General features: G+C 39.5%; 1 protein-coding gene and 1 long non-coding RNA gene across 2 annotated transcripts in view; one reads left to right on the forward strand and one right to left on the reverse strand.

Moving 5' to 3' along the window:
• The window catches only part of LOC144594226 (protein sel-1 homolog 3-like), an 80,191-nt gene extending 60,907 nt beyond the window's left edge, over window positions 1–19,284 (forward strand). The window contains exons 15-26 of the mRNA XM_078400457.1: window positions 952–1,092; window positions 1,568–1,630; window positions 3,152–3,328; window positions 6,247–6,374; window positions 6,465–6,548; window positions 7,531–7,621; window positions 8,012–8,090; window positions 8,180–8,289; window positions 9,094–9,221; window positions 10,012–10,114; window positions 11,674–11,746; window positions 17,706–19,284. Coding sequence (XP_078256583.1) covers window positions 952–1,092; window positions 1,568–1,630; window positions 3,152–3,328; window positions 6,247–6,374; window positions 6,465–6,548; window positions 7,531–7,621; window positions 8,012–8,090; window positions 8,180–8,289; window positions 9,094–9,221; window positions 10,012–10,114; window positions 11,674–11,746; window positions 17,706–17,797 — 1,269 coding nt within the window. The 3' untranslated portion in view covers window positions 17,798–19,284. The remainder of the gene's footprint in view (window positions 1–951; window positions 1,093–1,567; window positions 1,631–3,151; window positions 3,329–6,246; window positions 6,375–6,464; window positions 6,549–7,530; window positions 7,622–8,011; window positions 8,091–8,179; window positions 8,290–9,093; window positions 9,222–10,011; window positions 10,115–11,673; window positions 11,747–17,705) is intronic.
• LOC144594232 (uncharacterized) lies at window positions 7,466–13,243 on the reverse strand. Its single transcript, XR_013547371.1, has 3 exons — window positions 13,078–13,243; window positions 9,035–9,165; window positions 7,466–7,605 (listed from the first exon to the last, which is right to left on the reverse strand). It is a non-coding gene; the product is annotated as an uncharacterized LOC144594232 (long non-coding RNA).
• Window positions 19,285–19,583: the final 299 nt, after the last annotated feature.

A 19,583-nucleotide genomic window follows, 5' to 3' on the forward strand; every position in this document is an offset into this window, starting at 1 on the left:
TGCTGATCTGTACCCAACTTCAGTTGTTCATGGCTTCCTCCAAGCATTCCTCCTTTCTTCTGTCCATTGGGCAATTCCGAAACATGACTTCACTGTCTTATTATGGTCTTATTTCCTTGATTTACCTGTTGCTCCCAATTTAATAGCTATTTCATCTGCTCGGTTTCCTCTCCCTTCAAATTTCCAGTGTTGTGCACAGGTAGGGGATAGTCATGTCTTCTCCCTCGTCCACTGATCCCAATCATTGCAGCTTTGAATCCAAAAATCGACACCTCACTTGCATTTCCCCAAGTCACTTGGAAGCAAGACTCTTTCTGTCCACAATCTCACTGTGGTTGATTATATCAGAATTGTGATGAACTGATGCACCGGCAGGTCAATCCTAAGACCAAACCACTCTAGGCCCTGGCCAAAGAAGCAAATGGCTGCATTTTATCTCCCCTATCTCTCTGCAGCAAATGACATGGTGATTACTTCTTCTTCAGCACTTCTCCAATGCTCACTGATAAAGATGACGCGTTCTACTCTTTCCTAAACTATTTTGGTTAGCATGCCTTTTGGATTTTTTTTCACTCCTATGCCATTCATTACCAATGAAATTCTCCATTTAATCCTCAGCTTCTCTCTCTTGAAACTTTAAGATTTTGTACACTTTCCTTAAAATCTTCTCTGAAGTGATTCATTTTTTATTCTAAAGACACCATATAAAGGTGTTGACGATGGAGATGAAGAAGAAGGAATTGCCAATAGTAGCGGGATATATTCCAAGCAATGTCAATAAATGGAGTGGTAGGAATTAAGTCTAGGTTTTAAAGTTGTTCAACCAGAATAGAAAAATTTCATTTTAATTAATTGGAAAAAAAGGGGAAATATTAACTATAATAAAAATGGAAGTTAATCGAAGATTCAATCTAATTTAATCATTCAACCAAATGAAATGTTCCTTTGTAGCAAAAACTTGCAAGAATGCTTTACTGGGGCCAGCAGGGCATAACACGTGATGTGCAAAGTGCAATGAAATGGTATTCCAGAAGTGCAATGGAATTAAGACATCCAGCATCATTGTATGAGTATGGACATTTTCTTCTTAAGGTTGGTGGCACTGTTGAATGTAGCTACTCGGATATATTGAATTCAGTTGTTTTATTTTTGTCAGCGTTACACCCCACAGATCTTTATTTGACGGGGCAGTAGGTTAATGAACGGGCATAAAAACAGTTTTCTTTTGGCACATGATCTGTGTAAGAGCTCACTAGAAGAATAACCAAACCAAAAGCAACCATTAACAATTACCATTGCATAATGGAGAAGGCTGAGGTGAAATAACAAAATAGTAGTTCCTTACATTTTCGCATCTTCAGTTGTCCCTGCTTGGGACTGCTCAATTGAAAATGTGTTTGTTTATATAATTGTACCTTAGAGGCATCTCACTGGAAAGAGATTGGGCTTCATGGCAATTCTTTGGATTCAGGATGGGGTGCTGATCTGCAGGAATTGATAACAATTCCTTCCTCAAATATCTTGAGTTCAAATCATTAACTCTACTGTGTTCCAACACTATTTTTAGGGTCAAGGTGTGAAAAAGAATACAGAATTAGGTTTAAGATTGATCACTGAAGCAGCTTCTAAGGTAAGTGTTCATATAAAGTAAGTATGTGCATGTGCTAAGCTTTCTTTTGTTTACTGTTTATTTATTGTTTAATGTGAATTTAATGATGAAAGTTATGAGAATTAAACAATAGTCAAGCCTTCCCAGTGTTCATCATACAGGCCCATTTCTATCCTGAATATTACAACATAACCCTAAACATTGAAAAACATTTGTGGTACATAACATAAGGTGAAATCAATTGCACAGAAAGGTCTGCATGTTCCTTGTCAGCACTTATATATCACACAAGCTACTCCAACTTATTTCTCAATTCCTATTCATTTTTCCTTCAGATTTGCAACAAACCTCCCATTATGTGTATCAGTTTTACCCATATCCACAACAGAAATTCTGCATGGGTAATACACTTCCCAGGAAACATGGGCATGTATACTGCACTGAAGTACTTCTCTCCATTCCTTATCCAACACAGGCTACCCGCAATTCTGCCCCAGCCCATGCCACCCTGGTGTACTGTCATCCTGTCATCTATATACTAAAACTCTCGTTTGTTTGTTTATTTGTGATCGAACTACAGCCAAAACGGTACACAATAGCTTGACAATTTTAGGCCCACCTTACTCACCATCATCGCTTTAATGGTAAAGCAAGTAGTTTTATTGAAATCGGTGTTATATTTTTAAAGTTATTCACATTTTAAAGTTAAAATCTATCTCCTAGGGAGGGAGGGAGGTGGAGGGAGGTGGGGGGGGGGGGAGGGAGGTGGGGGGGGGGAGGGAGGTGGGGGGGGGAGGGAGGTGGGGGGGGGAGGGAGGTGGGGGGGGGAGGGAGGTGGGGGGGGAGGGAGGGAGGGGGGAGGAGGTGGGGGGGAGGGAGGGAGGGGGGAGGAGGTGGGTAAGGGGAATGGAGAGTGGGGAGGGAGGGGGAGGGGGGGAGGAGAGGGTGCTGCACCAAAGCAGGCGAGGTTTGGGCCCAATGGGTCCACTTGGTCTAGTTCCTTTTAAATTCTTCATTTTCATTCTTAGGTGTTACATTCATGTCTCCTTGTTCTGAGCAAACCTACAAATGAAAACTATTTCTTTGCGATTGGGCCATTTGTTATCATAGACAATAGGTGCAGGAGCAGGCCATTCGGCCCTTCGAGCCAGCACCACCATTCAATGTGATCATGGCTGAGATCAGTGATTGGAGATCTTTATCAGGTCTCCTTTTAAACCTCATTGCTAGCTTCTATTTTCTGATTTTTAGACCATCTGTCTTAATGACCTATCAAAGTAAGGGTGGCAAGTAGTGCTGGCCTATTATGTCTTTAATACAGTTAAAATGCTCTGGGACTGGTTAATTTAGTTTAATTTTGTTTCTTTAGTGGACATGGAAAAGCAAGGATTTTTATCTGAGCTAACTGCCTTTCATTTGGAATCATGCTTTGATCAGTAGAAGAATGTTTCAAACCCAAAGTGACCCTATCCAGATGGACACATTCAGAGAATACAGATATTTTGTAATTGCAATTATTAATATAATTTATTATTGAAACAGGGAATTCCTGAAGCAATTAACGCTTTGGGATGGTATTATGAAACCCATCGAAAGGATTATGTGAAAGCTGCAGCGTATTGGAAAGAAGCTGTGAAAAAGGGCAATCTCGATGCCTTTCATAATCTTGGGGTGCTTTATGAGAGTGGAACATATCCTGGAAAACCGCAAAAAAATTCGGTAAATTTACACAAATTTCTGAATACTGATTTATCATCAGAAACTACATTAGGCTTCATTGTTTAAAATATATTGCATTCTTTATTAATTTGCATTCTTTATTAATTTCTTCATAGAAACGTAAGTAATATGTTTAGTCACCCTTAAAAATACTTAACATTTTCCTTATAGATTCATAGAACAGAGCAATGGAACATGAAGCAGGCCATTCCTGCAGGAAATGTCCAGTGTGCGTCAGTAGAACCTTTACCTCAGCCAGACACTCTCTGCTGAACTATGATTTCTGTTGCTATGTCAGTTTTCAATCCACTTGACAATTTGGTCTTGATACAACTGCTAAATTTTGCATGGAGCAACATCCCTTCGGGTCATTTAATGTTGGAAATCCTGATCTAATTTTAACATTCACATTTTAAAGTTAAAATCTATCTCCTAGGGAGGGAGGGAGGGGGAGGGAGGTGGGGGGCGAGGGATGTCTCTTCATCAGTGAGGAGTACTGGAAATGTTCAGGTGGACCTACACCTTTCTATGCACAAACTTATGAATTAGGAATAGTCTAGTTGGTCCCCTAAATTTGTTCTGCTATTCAATAAAAACATGAGTGTTGTGACTGTAACCCTCCATTATTGTCTCCCCACAGATAACCTTTCACTCCCGTCATCCTTTAATTATCAAGTTCCTATATTCCTCATCCTTAAAAATAATCTGTTCTAGGAGGAAGAGATTTTCAGAGACTTCAGCTCTCTGAGGGCAAAGCATTTTATCTAATCCCTGTCTTAAATGGAAGCAGTAATATACAATAGATTTACAGCAGATCCCTCAGAAACCCATGATTTGGGAAATCATTTCTTCTGTACCTTGATGTACTTGCTCAAGTTGTAGAAGAAATATTAAAACAGAGTCAAAATCCACAATTTCAATGTCTGCTATGTTTGACAGCCATTCCATTGACATCCATCAAAAATATCTGTAGAATACAGAGGAGATTTACTAGAATGTTGCCTGGGTTTCAGCACTTAGGCTACAGAGAGAGGTTGAACAGGTTGGGTCTTTATTCTTTGGAGCGTAGAAGGTTGAGGGGGGACTTGATAGAGGTTTTTAAAATTTTGAGAGGGACGGACAGAGTTGACGTGGGTAGGCTTTTCCCTTTGAGAGTGGGGAAGATTCCAACAAGGGGACATAGCTTCAGAATTGAGGGACAAAGGTTTAGGGGTAACATGAGGGGGAACTTCTTTACTCAGAGGGTTGTGGCTGTATGGAATGGGCTTCCGGTGGAAGTGGTGGAGGCTGGCTCGATTTTATTATTTAAGAGTAAATTGGATAGGTATATGGATAGGAGGGGATTGGAGGGTTATGGTCTGAGTGCAGGTAGATGAGACTAGGTCAGGGAGAATGGTCGGCGTGGACTGGTAGGGCCGGACAGGCCTGTTTCCATGCTGTAGTTGTTATATGTTAATACTGTGAGAATTTTTCTGATTTTCAACCACTTTATAGTCATATGGAAATACAGCACCCAAAGAGCTCTTCGGCCTACTGAGTCCTTGCCGGCCATCACCCACCCATTTACATTAAGTCTATATTGGGCCAATTTTTTATTCTCAGCACATTCTCATCAACTCTCCCTAGATTTTATCAGTCACCTGCACAGGAGGAACAATTTACAGTGACCAATTAACATACCAACCTTTGCATCCTTGAAATCCAAAAGGATGCACAGTCCCCAGTAAGCCCATTTGGGTTGCTCTACACAGATGGTGCCTGAGGCCCGATTGAACCCAAGGCTTTGGTGCTGTGAGGCAGCAGCTCTACTAGTTACAGTGCTGTGCTATCCAAACCTCAGTGGCAAAGGTAGAAAATAATATCTGTAGGTAGAATAAGATTTGATTCCTAAACTGGAAACGATTGAGATTGCTTGTCCAACATCCAGTCCTGGATAAGCAGAAATTTCTTGCACCTAAATATTGAGGATATGAAAACCATTCTCAGTACACATGACACTGCAATCCTTCGGCACTGGCTCATCCCTGTCATGACAATTATCTGACATTGTATTAGACTGTCTGCAATCTGTGCGATATATTTGACTCTGAAATGTGTCCAACCATAAATCTACTTCAACGTCAAAGCCTTCTATTTCTAACACTCTATTGATTAGCTGCCTGCCTTCTCCTTTTGTAAATTTGAACTGATTTTATACAATCTGCCCACATTCTAAGTTGCACAACACCTCTGTGATTGTCTAATTCCTGTGGTGGGGTAGTGGTGTTGTTTTAATATCCACATCTTTTTTTAAAAACCCTCCATGGCCTTTATAGTTTAACCTCTCATTACTCATCAACTCTTTGCAATCTCTATAAGTCGTCCACTTGTGGTCACAAACTTTTGCATTCCCAAACTTAGGTTATCTTCGCTGTTGGTGGCCAAGTGGCTCTCAAATTCCTTTGCTCTGGAATTTCTCCTTCAGCCCTTTCCCACTCTGGCTTCCTTACAATTCTCCATAAAACCAGTCTCCTTGATCAAGGAGTTGGTCAACTCTTTCAATAATTCCCAATGTCACATCATGTTTGATAATGACCATGGGATATTTCTAATTGGTATTCTATAAATATTTGTGTTTATTGTTCTATTGTAGAATGTATGTGTTACCTAGTTGGGTTTTTTTTTGAAGTGCAAGAGTACAATTTGAGTTTTGTTTACCTTTATCTTTCCCTGTGTGGTAATAATGTGAGAATGTCTTGACATAGCCTGGACCTCTCCAATGGCAAAATAGAGCCAGAAGGGCGGAAACCCTGTCCATGAATGGGATTAGGGTTTCAATTAAAGACTCCAAGGATATTACTTGCCAACATCTGACAAAATTGTTCAATGTTGATAACGTTAAAATAAATGCCATTTATTTTATGTCCTTTTCTTTTTAGACTGAAGCATTTCCATACTACTATAAAGCTGGATCTGGTGGACATTTTGAAAGTCTAGTCCGTTGTTCTTTCTTTTGGAATACAGGGAATTTTGAATCGATTCCACACAACCCCAAACAGGCAGTCCTGTAAGATATCTATTTCACATTCATTCTGAGCAATATTTACCTTTATAAACAACTATTTAACCTCACAGATTTTTGTTCCCCCCTTGACAGCTGGGCCAGATTTGTCGCTGAGCAAAATGGGTTCTTGGGTTATAACATGAAAAAAGCTCTGGGTGCCTATCTTCAGAATTCTTGGTAAGATTAAGAGCCATGCCCTTGAATCCGAGAAAGCAAGTATATTATTTTTTGAAGGATCAAATGTCATTGTATTCCGTTGCTGTTTTTCTGAAGCATCAGCATGTAGCCTTGTTTGCTACCAGCAGATAAGTTATATTTGCACATCTCACAGTTAGAGGACATGGTATTTTATGGCAGGTATTTTCATATGAAATGGGTAAAGAGACAATGGTGGCACCAGTTTTTGTTTATTCATGGCGCAAGAGCATCTTTGGAAAGTTAGACATTTATTGCCATTTTTACTGTCCTGGGGAAATGGCAATGAGCTGCCTTTTGAATTATTGCAACCCATGAGTTGAAGGTACTCCATGATCCTGTTGCCTAGTGAGTTCCAGGATTGGAAACAATGAAAAAGCAGGGATAGTGTGCAGCTTTGGTGACAACCTTCAATGATGTCAGTGACTGCATTCAAATGAATGGGAATGGACTCCAGGCAGCGCCCAGTGATGAAGGGAAGGAGGTTGCATTGGCATCTAACCACCACTTTGTCTCTGACTCTCACAACACTCAATGCAACCGCCACACAGACAGAATGTACCCAGTAGTTTGTTATCTCTGCAGCCAGCGGTAAGCGAGGTCCTGCGCTCTGTGATGATGTGGGCAATGGATGATGTTTTATCTAAATTGTTTAGGCATGGCAAGGCTGAGGTCTTGATTTCCATTTTTATACTCGCCCTGTTTTTAATTACTAAAGCTACACTAGCACCAACACTATTGCTGGATTTAGAACCTGAAAAAAATTGTCCCTACTTTTTGAAAATTAGATTGTGTGATTCTTGTTGTACGATGTTGCTCTATCTGAGCTTCAGTTGGTGAATGTTCAAGTGGTGTAATATTCATATTTAAATGCATCGTAAATTTCTGTATTTTAATTCTGTACCTTTATTCAAATATCTTAAATTGACACACTTTTTCAAACCCATGTTCCCTTCTGCCCCAGGAATGAAGCTCTTCTGTATTTCCTCATCACAGCAGAAACAGGAATTGAATTATCCCAGACAAACGTTGCCTATCTCTGTGAAGAAAGAACAGTGAGTTACTGATTGGAGATTTCTCCTCTTTGAAATTAGGGATTTATCTTCTATTTAGCTTAGTTTTTAGTTTAGAGACACAGCGTGGCAACAGGCCCTATCGCTCACAAAGTCTGCACCGACCAGCAATCACCCAAACAATAGTTCTGTCCTACATTTACAGAAGCCAATTAACCTACAAAACTGCATGTTGTTGGAATGTGGGAGGAAACTGGAGCACCTGGAGGAAACTTGTGCAGTAACAGGGAGCATGTACAAACTCTGTAGACAGCACCCATAGTGAGGATCGATCCAGGGTCTCTGGCGCTGTGAGGCAGCAATTCAACCGCTGCGCCACTGTGCTGCATAACAGGCAAATTAATAATCTCCCCTTGTGTTTCTTCTGATTAGGAGCTTATGAACAGCTGTGCCGATTATACTTGGAGATATTATAATTTATCAGCTTTTCAGCAGAATGCACATCCTTTCGGTACGTATGTTGTGGAGATGTGACCTGTAATTGCACTCCCTGCATGCAGCAATACACTAACTTGTGTCTTAATTTTTTATGAATTCTAGTTCTAGTGAAAATGGGTGATTTCTACTATTATGGGCACAAGAGCCATGAAAAGGACATCGAACAATCAGTTGAGATGTACGCGTCCGCTGCTTTAAGGAATTATTCTCAAGTATGTCCCAAAGTGTTTTTTTGGGCTGGTTTAGCACAGTTCAGTAAATGTTGTAATATTTTATACTCTGGTGCCTTGGTGTTCAATATGCATGCTCCAGAACAAGCACCATTGGAATCAGCATTAAAAGAGATAGGTATCGAAACGTATAAGATTATTAAGGGGTTGGACACGTTAGAGGCAGGAAACATGTTCCCAATGTTGGGGGAGTCCAGAACAAGGGGCCACAGTTTAAGAATAAGGGGTAGGCCATTTAGAACAGAGATGAGGAAAAACTTTTTCAGTCAGAGAGTTGTGAATCTGTGGAATTCTGTGCCTCAGAAGGCAGTGGAGGCCAATTCTCTGAATGCATTCAAGAGAGAGCTGGATAGAGCTCTTAAGGATAACAAAGTCAGGGGGTATGGGGAGAAGGCAGGAACAGGTTATTGATTGAGAATGATCAGCCATGATCACATTGAATGGCAGTGCTGGCTCGAAGGGCCGAATGGCCTCCTCCTGCACCTATTGTCTATTGTAGACTGGCATTAACCCCGGCCCTCTGGTGGTGCAATTTGCATTGATCAATGACTGCTGATGAACTTGTTAAGGTAGAGAAATCCCAAGGCTGTGGAGAGCTGTGCAGACAGACAGAGCGAGGGGGACACAGCGATTTCCAGCACATCCAATGATAGAGTAGTGGAGAGTGGGGAGAGTGAGAGAGGGGGAGAGAGAGAGTGTGGGAGAGGGACAGAATGAATATACATACTTTGCGGTGGACAAGTCATAAAAGTGCTGCAGTTACATTCTTCATTTGCCTCCTAACAGGCATATTATAACTTGGGCTCATTGGCAGAGGAGGGTCTTCACATTCCACAGAGGGTTTCAGATCTCCTGAACCTGAACACAAGAAACCAATTCAACAACTTCACACTTCAGCAGGAATTATATGAGAGGTAATAGTAAAATATATTTAAACAATTCAAACTTTGTTCGATTCTGGTCAGCAGTCAGATTGTTGAGCAGTGTATCACTGAGTTTAATCATGCAAAATAACAATTTAAAATATTTAACAGTGATCACGCTGTTACGTCTTTGTCATTCAACACCGTTGTACAATCAAATCCTGACATGCGTTGTCAACCTAGGCAAAGAAAACTGTTGTAATGGACAAATGTTCAAAATTTGAAGTGGAACAAGGAAATGGTGGTAATGGACAAAGAAAAAAAGAAAACTATGAAAGTGTGCAGGATTTCAAAAATTCTATTATGTAAAAAGAGAGGATTAATTGGGTTATCAATCTAAAACCAAAATTTTCAAATTGTGAAAGAAGTTAAACATAGACACGTCACCTTAGCTGCAAAAAGAGATTAAAAAGGCAAAGGTTTACCACAATAGTATAAAAATGACAGGAATGAGCGGGAAAAGTATTGGAAAATCCTCCATCACCTTGTTCAGCCACAACATTTTCTTTTTCTAAATTAAATAAAATTATTCTCTGCCCTTTGATGAAAAACTTCTATTTTATGAATATTTTACTTTTTCTGCACATTACCATCCAGATGAATGTGTGAAAACCAGCAATGGCTACAAGTTACTCAGGTAGCAACTATAAATCCTTTTGGGACCAGTAACGTAAAACTGCTCGTATTCTGAACTGGGCAGCGGACAATATTTACAGAGTAACACAGTAATTGAATTGTAAGTGACAACCATCTTGATTTCATTAAATTTCCGTGTTTTTAGGTGTATGACAGTTGATGTCGAAGAGGCTTTTATCCCATGCTCGATGGCTTTGCTTCGTGTTCACTTGAAAAGAATGTGGATTGATACCTACACTCCAGTTTTAGTACGTATTCCAACAAACACCGTTGATCAGTTGCTCTTTATATATTGGTTCTACATATTTATTATACAGATGACTGAACATGTAAAATATTTTCCAAATCATGTATTGAAAATGATTTTGAATTTTAATGGGCATCATTTTCATGAAATTATTGAAATCATTTTAGGTATATTTGTATTCATTGAGATTTGCAATATTGTCATCTTGATAATTCATACTAGGGCACCAGAGATGTCCTCATTCTTTAGGAAACAGGGGTTCCCCTCTTCCATTATTGATGAGACTCTCACTAGGGTCTCCTCTATATCCCTTAGCTCCGCCCTTGCTCCCTTTCTCCCCATTCGTAACAAGGATAGAGTCCCCCTTGCCTTCACCTTCCACCCCATCAGCTGTCGAATACAACAAATTATCCCCCAACATTTCCATCACCTCCAACGGGATCCCACTACTGGCTACATCTTCCCATCTGCACCCCTTTCTGCTTTCCACAGAGACCGTTCCCTATGTTACTTCCTGGTCCACTCGTCCCTTCCCACCCCCTTCCCAGGTACCTTCCCCTGCAACCGCAGGAGATGCAACACCTGTCCCTTTACCTCCCCCCTCGACTCCATCCAAAGACCCAAACAGTTTTTCCAGGTGAGGCAGAGGTTCACCTGCACCTCCTCCAACCTCATCTATTGTATCCGCTGTTCCAGATGTCAACTTCTCTATATCGGCGAGACCAAATGCAGGCTCGGTGATCGTTTTGCTCAATACCTTCGCTCAGTCCGTCTTAACCAACCTGATCTCCCGGTGGCTGAGTGCTTCAACTCCCCTTCCCACTCCCAGTCTGACCTTTCTGTCATGGGCCTCCTCCATTGTCATAGTGAGGCCCAGCACAAATTGGAGGAACAGCATCTCGTATTTCGCTTGGGCAGTTTACTCCCCAGCGGTATGAAAATTGACTTCTCTAACTTCGGATAGTTCCTCTGTCCTTCTCTTTCCCCTCCATCTTCCCAGTTCTCCCACTGTCTTCCTGTCTCCTACTCCATCCTATCTTTGTCCCACCCCCTCCCCTGACATCAGTCTGAAGAAGGGTCTCGACCCGAAACGTCACCCATTCCTTCTCTCCTGAGATGCTGCCTGACCCGCTGAATTACTCCAGCATTTTGTGTCTACCTTTGATTAAAACCAGCATCTGCAGTTATTTTCCTACACACTGATAATTCACAAGGTATGTGTTAGCAAACAAAACATACTTGCCAAATAAATTGTCAGTGTGCCTCTCCATTAATAAGATTTCTGTAATGCCTGTCACCTGTAATACCACACATTCAAACTTTTTGCATTTGTGCTCTGTGTCCAGCTATTGCTTAACATCCAAACTGTCAAATATTTGCCAATGGTTTATCGAACTAAAGTAAGTTGCAGTTTCCACGTAAGAATTAAAGATCTACGTTATCTGCTGCAGTATATTTATTCACCAATATGGTCTGCAAAACTTAGTGCATTCTGTAATTGTTATACTCGTTGAAGCTTTCAAAAATCGTCTTTTAAATCATGTATTTTTTTGTTTCCAGTTATACACTGCAATCTCAATGCTCCTATCTACATTGATTTGTTTTGCTGTGAAACGCTACTGGGACTTTACAGGTAACATATTGTTATATCTTGATGAAATTCAACAGTTTTAATTTTGTACCATTTACTTTTAGAAAAATGGTGTAGATTTAAGTGATTTGACTCTATTTACCAGAATGCTGCCTGAATAAGAGGTTATTAACTGTAAGTTGGACAAATGTGGATTGTTTTCTCTGGAGCGTCAGAGGATGAGGAGAGATCTGATAGAAGTTTATAAAATTATGAGAACAACTGACAAGGTAGACAGTCACAACTTTTTGTGCCAGGTTGGAAATATTAAAGATTAGAAGGCACAGCTTTAAGGTGAGAGGGGCTAGTTTAAAGACAATGATTTTTTTTACAGAGAGTGGTGGGTGCCTGGAATGTGCTGCCAAGGGTGGTGGTGGAGGCAAATATATTAGCAGCATTTAAGAGGCTTTTGGATAGATACTTGGACATGCAGGGATGGGAGGGATACGAATCACGTGCAGGCAGAGGAGACTAGTTTAACTTGGCATCATGGTTGGCACGGACATTTTAGGCCGAAGTGCTGTTCTCTGTTCTACAATAGTTGTTCAAAACAAATATGCAATTTCATGATACAAGATAAACTTAAAAATATGGTAAAACAAGATAAACAAATCAAGAAATTGGATATGTTAGTGTTTGCTTCTCATGTCAAATTACATAAAAGTTAATTAAACTCCATCTCGGGTCAATCAATCACTTTGATGGTCATAACACAGTGAAACAGCATTCATCAGAAAATTGGACCGACTATTCTCATTACATACCTTTGGACATCTCCAAATGTCCAGTGTTCATTTTCATCAATAAAAGCATAAATTTGAGCTTTAGGATACAATCCTCGACCATCGATAAACAGTCACAGCACAACCAGGAGCACATTGTGCAACATTGCTACATGTATTGTATTTAAAGTATTGGGATACCTGACTGGCAGCTTCAGAAATCATAACAGGCTGCTCAAACATCTTCCAAATCCATAGCATGCTAAACTGAAAGGGATTGATATATTCAGCAGTTAGCCGCTGGCATCCTTAGCTAATGATTGCCTCAGTCATGATTGCTGAACTTCAGACTGAAGAAGGGTCTCGACCCGAAACGTCGCCCATTCCTTCTCTCCTGAGATGCTGCCTGACCTGCTGAGTTACTCCAGTAGTTTGTGAATAAATACCTTCATTAAATTGGAAGAAGTACAAGTGCTGTTTTACCTGGAAATAGTGTTTGGGTCTGAGGATGCTAGAAAAGGAGAAAGTAAACAGGCAGCTGTTGCATTTCCTGTCAGGATTGGAATGCACACATCTGCATGAAGAGAAACATTGTTTTGGCAAGGTAGTTACCATGGAAAGGAATCGTGATGTTCTGACTTCAGTTCGAATACTCATATGTACATATTTCCAGAATGGCATTAAAATAGACTTGAGAAGCTCAGCCAAGTTGTTCTTCCTGTTTCCCAGCCACAGGGAAATAAAATTAATTGTAGTGCAGTGCCACGTCCCCATTGGTTTTGAACCAGCTCAGCCAAGATTAAGGATTGAACCTTGGACGTCATGTGTTCATATGTCCCAGTAGCTTTAACAAACTTGCTGACCTATCAGGGAAACAGAAAGTGGCAGAAAAATTCATTAAGCCAGGCTGCATCTGCAGAGAGAGAGAAATCCAGGGCATTCCTAGTCATTGACCTTGCATTAATGAATTATTATCAAGCGGAGGTATTATCTCCGTCAGTTGACAAGAATTCCAAGGCATGCCTTGGGATGTTTTGCTCTGGAAAAAGGAAAATATGGTTAATGTTGTTTTGTAAAAATGTAAATGTAAAAAACCTTTATTGTCACTACACAAAGTACAGCGAAATTAAAGCAGTCCAGATGATGCAATCACACACAGCAGACAGTACAAAGGATAAACCTTTATCCAAAGCAAGCTAAACCTAATCTACTGAATTAAACAAACTGACCTCTAATACAATATAGACAAAACAATTACAATGCGGTCAAGGCAGTGTACAGTTCAATCAAGACAGCAAGTTGTACCAGCAAAAGTGCTTGAGAAAAGCAATCTTCCAAACGGACAAGGAGTCACAATTTGAAATGTCGACTCGGTTTCCCTCTAAACATACTGCCTCACCCGCTGAATTACTCCAGCTCTTTTATTTAGCTCCAGATTCCATCATATACACTCTTTTGTGTCACCATTCGCCTCCTCCTAAACTCCAATTTTTGTTGCTCCCTGTGCTATAGCTTTCTAGACAATTAAATGCATTAACCCAGTAGGATGGTGATTATCATTTGCATTTCAGGTAGTAATGTTGACATTGAAATGACATAAAAGATTGTGTATTTTAAACTACCCTGATTCACACTGGCACTGTGGTACTCTTTGTGTGTGTGTGTGTGTGTGTGTCTCTCTCTGCTCTTCTCCCTCTTCCTTCAGATCACATCAATGCCACATATAAAGAGGCACATTCATTGTGCATTATTGGCAGGTTCTGAGACGCAGGTGGCATTTCAGTCAAACACGATCCTGCTCTTGCTCACTTAACTATTTTCTGGAATGGCACGATAACAAGCATTGGTCAGGTCTTGCTTGGTATCTGATTACTTCCAGTATGCACCTTAAATTCAACCCAACTCCAATAAAGTGAAGCCTCTAGGCTTCTTCTATTGGAAATATGGTATGAAATGGGAGACATGAAAGACATGTCTAAATGGATTTACTTAGTTAGCAGCTATTTAGCAACACCAAATGATTATCTCTCCTTGATGAAGCAAAATTCTTTTTGAAGGTGTAATGTATTATGATAAAAATAGCTTGATATCTGTAAGCTTCTCATTTCCGCAGTGCTGCCTCTGTTCTCTGTGTGAGTTGAAATGTTTGTCTGATGTTAGAATAAAGATCTTGCAGTTTGACCAATGACGTTTTGTTCACAAAATGCTGGAGTAATTCAACAGGTCAGGCAGCATCTCAGGAGAGAAGGAATGGGTGACGTTTCGGGTCGAGACCCTTCTTCAGACTGATGTCAGGGGGGCGGGACAATGGACAAAAATCCTGCTGAGTTACTCCAGTATTTTGTGAATAAATACGTTCGATTTGTACCAGCATCTGCAGTTATTTTCCTACAATGAAGTTTTGTTATTAACCTTTGACTTAATTAAATCAAAATACAAAAATTGTCCTTAGTGTGTGTAGGTTAGTGTGCGGGGTGATCGCTGGTCAGCACGGATGCCGGTGGCCCATAGGGCCTGTCTCCACACCATATCTTTAAAGTCCAATATAAAGTTTCAATTTTATAACCAGTAAAATACTTTTGAAATAGGATCACTGTTGTATGAAATGTAATATTCAATTTGTATGCTGCGCGTCCTGCAAATTGCAATACAACATATGGTTAAATATTATTTTACAGTGATGTTGGTTGAGCAGCAAACTGTTCACAACAATGAGGGGAATAGTGTCTTTACTTTCATCTGAACGGACAAAATACTATTTTGTTATAGCATCTAATAATGGCATTTCCAAAATACTATACGAGTATGTCACCCTTGACTTCAAGTTTAAATCCCTGGAGTAGGACATCAATGAAATGTAAATAATGAGCCAGACGATGTTAACAATTGAATGATCCAACAAAAAGTAGGCATTTATCTAATCGTGATGGGTGATGATATCCAAATTTACTGGAGAGTTTGAAAAGAGGTGGCGGGAGCAGGAATTAAAACAGACAATAAACTAAACTCAAAGTAAAACAACACTTCTTTACAAACCAACAGTGAATTTAATCAGCAATACAATCGCTAGTAGATAAATCTTACATTTTGTTAGATCATTAATATTGCCTGTTTCATTTGTCGGCTTGATATTAACAGGATGAGACACTACGACTGACACAATTTGGTCAGAATTGTTACTGTGAACACGAGGTGTTTAAAAAAAATTGATTTGGCACAAAATCTGTACTTACTCCAAAGCGCTCTACTTAGCAAATGAACAATCAAGTTTAAAGGAAGATGTAAGAGGTAATATCATATCATATCATATATATACAGCCGGAAACAGGCCTTTTCGGCCCTCCAAGTCCGTGCCGCCCAGCGATCCCCGTACATTAACACTATCCTACACCCACTAGGGACAATTTTTTTACATTTACCCAGCCAATTAACCTACATACCTGTACGTCTTTGGACTAAAACTGTAAATATTAGCTCAGGGGAACAGGAAAATTTCAAAAGAGGGCAATTAAAAAGCCATGGAAATGAAAAGAAAGGAAAACCTGCAAAGGTTATTAACATTATAGAAACATGTTTGTCGGCATAATAATCAAGAAGAAAACGGTAAAGGATCATTAAAACAAATAAAATAAAAGATTTGTTGAATAATTAACATGTGTTTGCCCAGTCAAACAAGTGATTGATATACATAATGTTCTTAGGAAATTATTAGTGAATCAAACAATGGAGTTTCTAATAATAATATTAGCAAGAAAATTGTTTTGGGGATAATAATGGTACTGAAGGTAGACACCACCCTCTTCCTTTTGAACAACAAACGTTTTGAAGGATCCTGACCTGAAACGTCAATCGTTCATTTCCATCCATGGATGCTGCCTGACCCATCGAGTTCTTTCAGCAGATTGTTCGTTGCTTCAGGTTCCAGCATCTGCAGTCTCTTGTGCACCGTCTTCCTCTCCCCTGTCCAACTGCCCAACCCTGGACTTGGCGGCTTCTACTGCAGGATTCCAGAGAAAGTCAGTTAGCAAAGCACAAATGTTTTCGGCATAATTCTCTGAAAACTCAATGTATTATTTCACACTGAACTTTACATAAAGAGAGACGAGAATGAAACTAATACATTGTAGAACCATAAGCCATATGTCTGCTGTGGGGAAATTATGGAATATATAACTAGGGACAAAATTACTGAGCACCAAAGAGAAATTTCAGCTGATTAAGGAAAAGCCATTATAAGTTTTTTTAGATTTCCTGTGGGTAAAACATGGATAGAAAATCTAATTGAATGCCTTCAACAAGTAACTGCAGTACATTCCTGGAACGCCCATGGGTGTAGCTAGTGTGGTCTTCCAAAGGCATGCAACCATGTTCCATTTCATAGAGGGTTAACTGCAATTACAGGTTGTGGAATTAAAGGCAAATTATTGCTTGGTTGGGAGATTGGTTAGGTTGTAAAAGACAAGAGTTGGAATAACGGGCATGTAATTGATTGTGGTAGATTTCATTTACTCCAATAAAGATTTTCATATTGCAATATGTTTAACATTAAGTACCAAGTAGTATAGACAAGGGTGGGAACTTACAAACTAAAATAGATAAATTGAGTGGAAGAACTGAAGCTGGTGATGCATCTGGTCAACTACGTTGGGCCAAAAATGTTAGATCCAAGTTTTTTAAAAAAATAGCGTGAGGCTGAGAAATTGGACAAAAAAAATAATAATAGAGCATTAAACTTTATATCCTTAGAGCTAGAATATAAAATGAATTACCTTGCAAAAGATTTTTCAAACTACTGGTTAGAACACCTCTGATGTGCTGTGTATAGTTCCAGGAATCACACCCTGGAAGAGATGTAATGTACTTGGAAGAAAGTTCCATGGCAATGTTACAGGTCTGAAGGCATATTCTCAGAGTCAGATGCAGGCCATTGAGGAGAGAACACAGAGGGTGATAGTGGTGTGAAATCTTCAAAAACCAGTGGATGGTGAACCCATTAATAATTGTTACTGTAATTGAAAGAGTTTTGCCAGTCAAAACAATTGGGATAAAAGGTGGGCCAATAGAGTTAGGACAGAGATGGTGTGATAAGATGAGGTAAAACAGCATGTGGAAGGGAAGGTGATCCTACAACTTGCAATAATCTTTTCCTATTTTGATATTTAAAAAAACTTAAATCACATTTGTGACAATTTTTAAAATATAAATAAATAAATTGTGCTGTGTTTATGTGCTTTTTGCAGTGGCCTCAAGTGTAAATGACCATCCTCCAGATTTGAACTCTTCCAGTGAAAACATTCAGGCGGGTGACGCATTGTCTGAAGAAACATCATGACCTCAAAGGTGCAACAGGATCTCTGGAACTGAATGAGACAAAGCCCATGGACTAATTCCATCACTGACAGTCTGATCGGAACCTTTATGAAAAAAATAATTGGTTGCTTATTTGTTTGCAATATTTCTACCCATTGACAGGTCACATAGATTTTTAGCACAGAATTATCTTGTCCATTGAAGTTGATCTACATTAGTGGTTCTGCCCACAAGAACCATTTCCCACTCTACTCCATTAAACCTATCATCACTTTCTTCTATTCCATTGTTCCTCATATGCTTAATCAGTTTTCCCTTAAACGATTTCATGAATCACCTCAAATGCTGGATGTAGGATCACCTTCCTTGTTCTTACCATTCCCTGGTTAAACAAGTTTCTTCTGAATTCTTTATTACATTTGTCAAGGACTAGAAGGGATAGCTCAAAGGTGAGAAGGGCAACATTTAAAGTATATGTGTATGGCAGTACTTGGTGAGTACTTGGAACGTGCTGCTGGGGTAGTGTTGGCAGCAGATACAATAGCGTCTTTTAAGAGGCTGTAAGATAGGTACGGGTATGCAGGGAATAGAGGGATATGAGTCACAAGTGGACAGAAGAGATTAGTTTAATTTAGCACCATGTTTGCCATTGTGGGCCGATGGGCCGTTGTGTTGTGCTGTACTGTTCTATCTTCTAATAAGAATTATTTGATCTTTGTAACCTCAACGATTTGTACTGCCACATAAGTTGAAATATCTTCCCCATATTTATTCTGTTAAACCCCTTCATAATTTTGGGAACCTCCATCAGGAAATCTTCAGCCCTAAAGGTCCAGTTCTGCAGTTCATGATACATTCCAGATCCTCAGTTCTAATATCTTTGTAAATAATTTTATAGGGAGGAAGACCAGAGCTAAGATGAATATTCTAACTCTGGTCTCACCAGAGTTCTATGCATTCTTAACACTATTTCACTATTTTGTTCTATTCATGAAAAATTTCCCCGGGGCAATGTTTATAGGTTTACAGATTTGTCATCTGGTATTTGAATGTTTTACGACTGTTTTCCTCTGTCACTTTGTTCTTCTTTACCATTCGCACATTTTAATAAAGGTAGGCAGTCAATGGATGTAACTTCAAATCATGTGTTAAGTATCAGTGGCTAGAAATCACTGACATAAAGGCATATTTTGTATCATATGAGCCAATGTAAATATTGATTAATGTCACACACTTTCAATTGAGCTAAGTTATTTAGTGAAATTGGTTAAGTGGAAAAAAGTTACTGTGACCTTAAATGTTGAACACACTGAATAATTATTCACTTGAGTTAATTACTTTAAGGTAATCATTGTCAAAAATCTGGTATTGTCCATTAGATTAAATATACTTAACATCTCTCATTAAGAATAGAAATATTGCTCAGTACAGTAAATAACACAGAGAAACTCTCACTCATTCCAAAGATGCTGCCTCTTTGCACAATTTGCAGATTTTGTGTCACGATCCCAGCACCATTTTCCTTTTGTACTGTTGATTAAATTGCTTTCTCTTATAAATGTAGCAACAATGCTTCCATGTGGCTGAATTAGTATTACGTTGTGTATCAGTCTGATGAATGCATGCATGATTTGGACTTTTATCAATTTTTTTTGCTAATTTTATGTTGGTGAGGTTGAATTTTGGACACGATCACAAGACTGTGTTAGGGTTAACAGTATTCATTGTAAAGCTCTCTCGATGAATGTTTAATCATGGAAAAATGCCAGGCAGGGATTTTGCAGCTGGAAGGGTGGTGCAGGGACTGG

The sequence above is a fragment of the Rhinoraja longicauda genome, chromosome 1 (assembly GCF_053455715.1).
Source record: "Rhinoraja longicauda isolate Sanriku21f chromosome 1, sRhiLon1.1, whole genome shotgun sequence".
Lineage (NCBI taxonomy): Eukaryota > Metazoa > Chordata > Chondrichthyes > Rajiformes > Arhynchobatidae > Rhinoraja > Rhinoraja longicauda.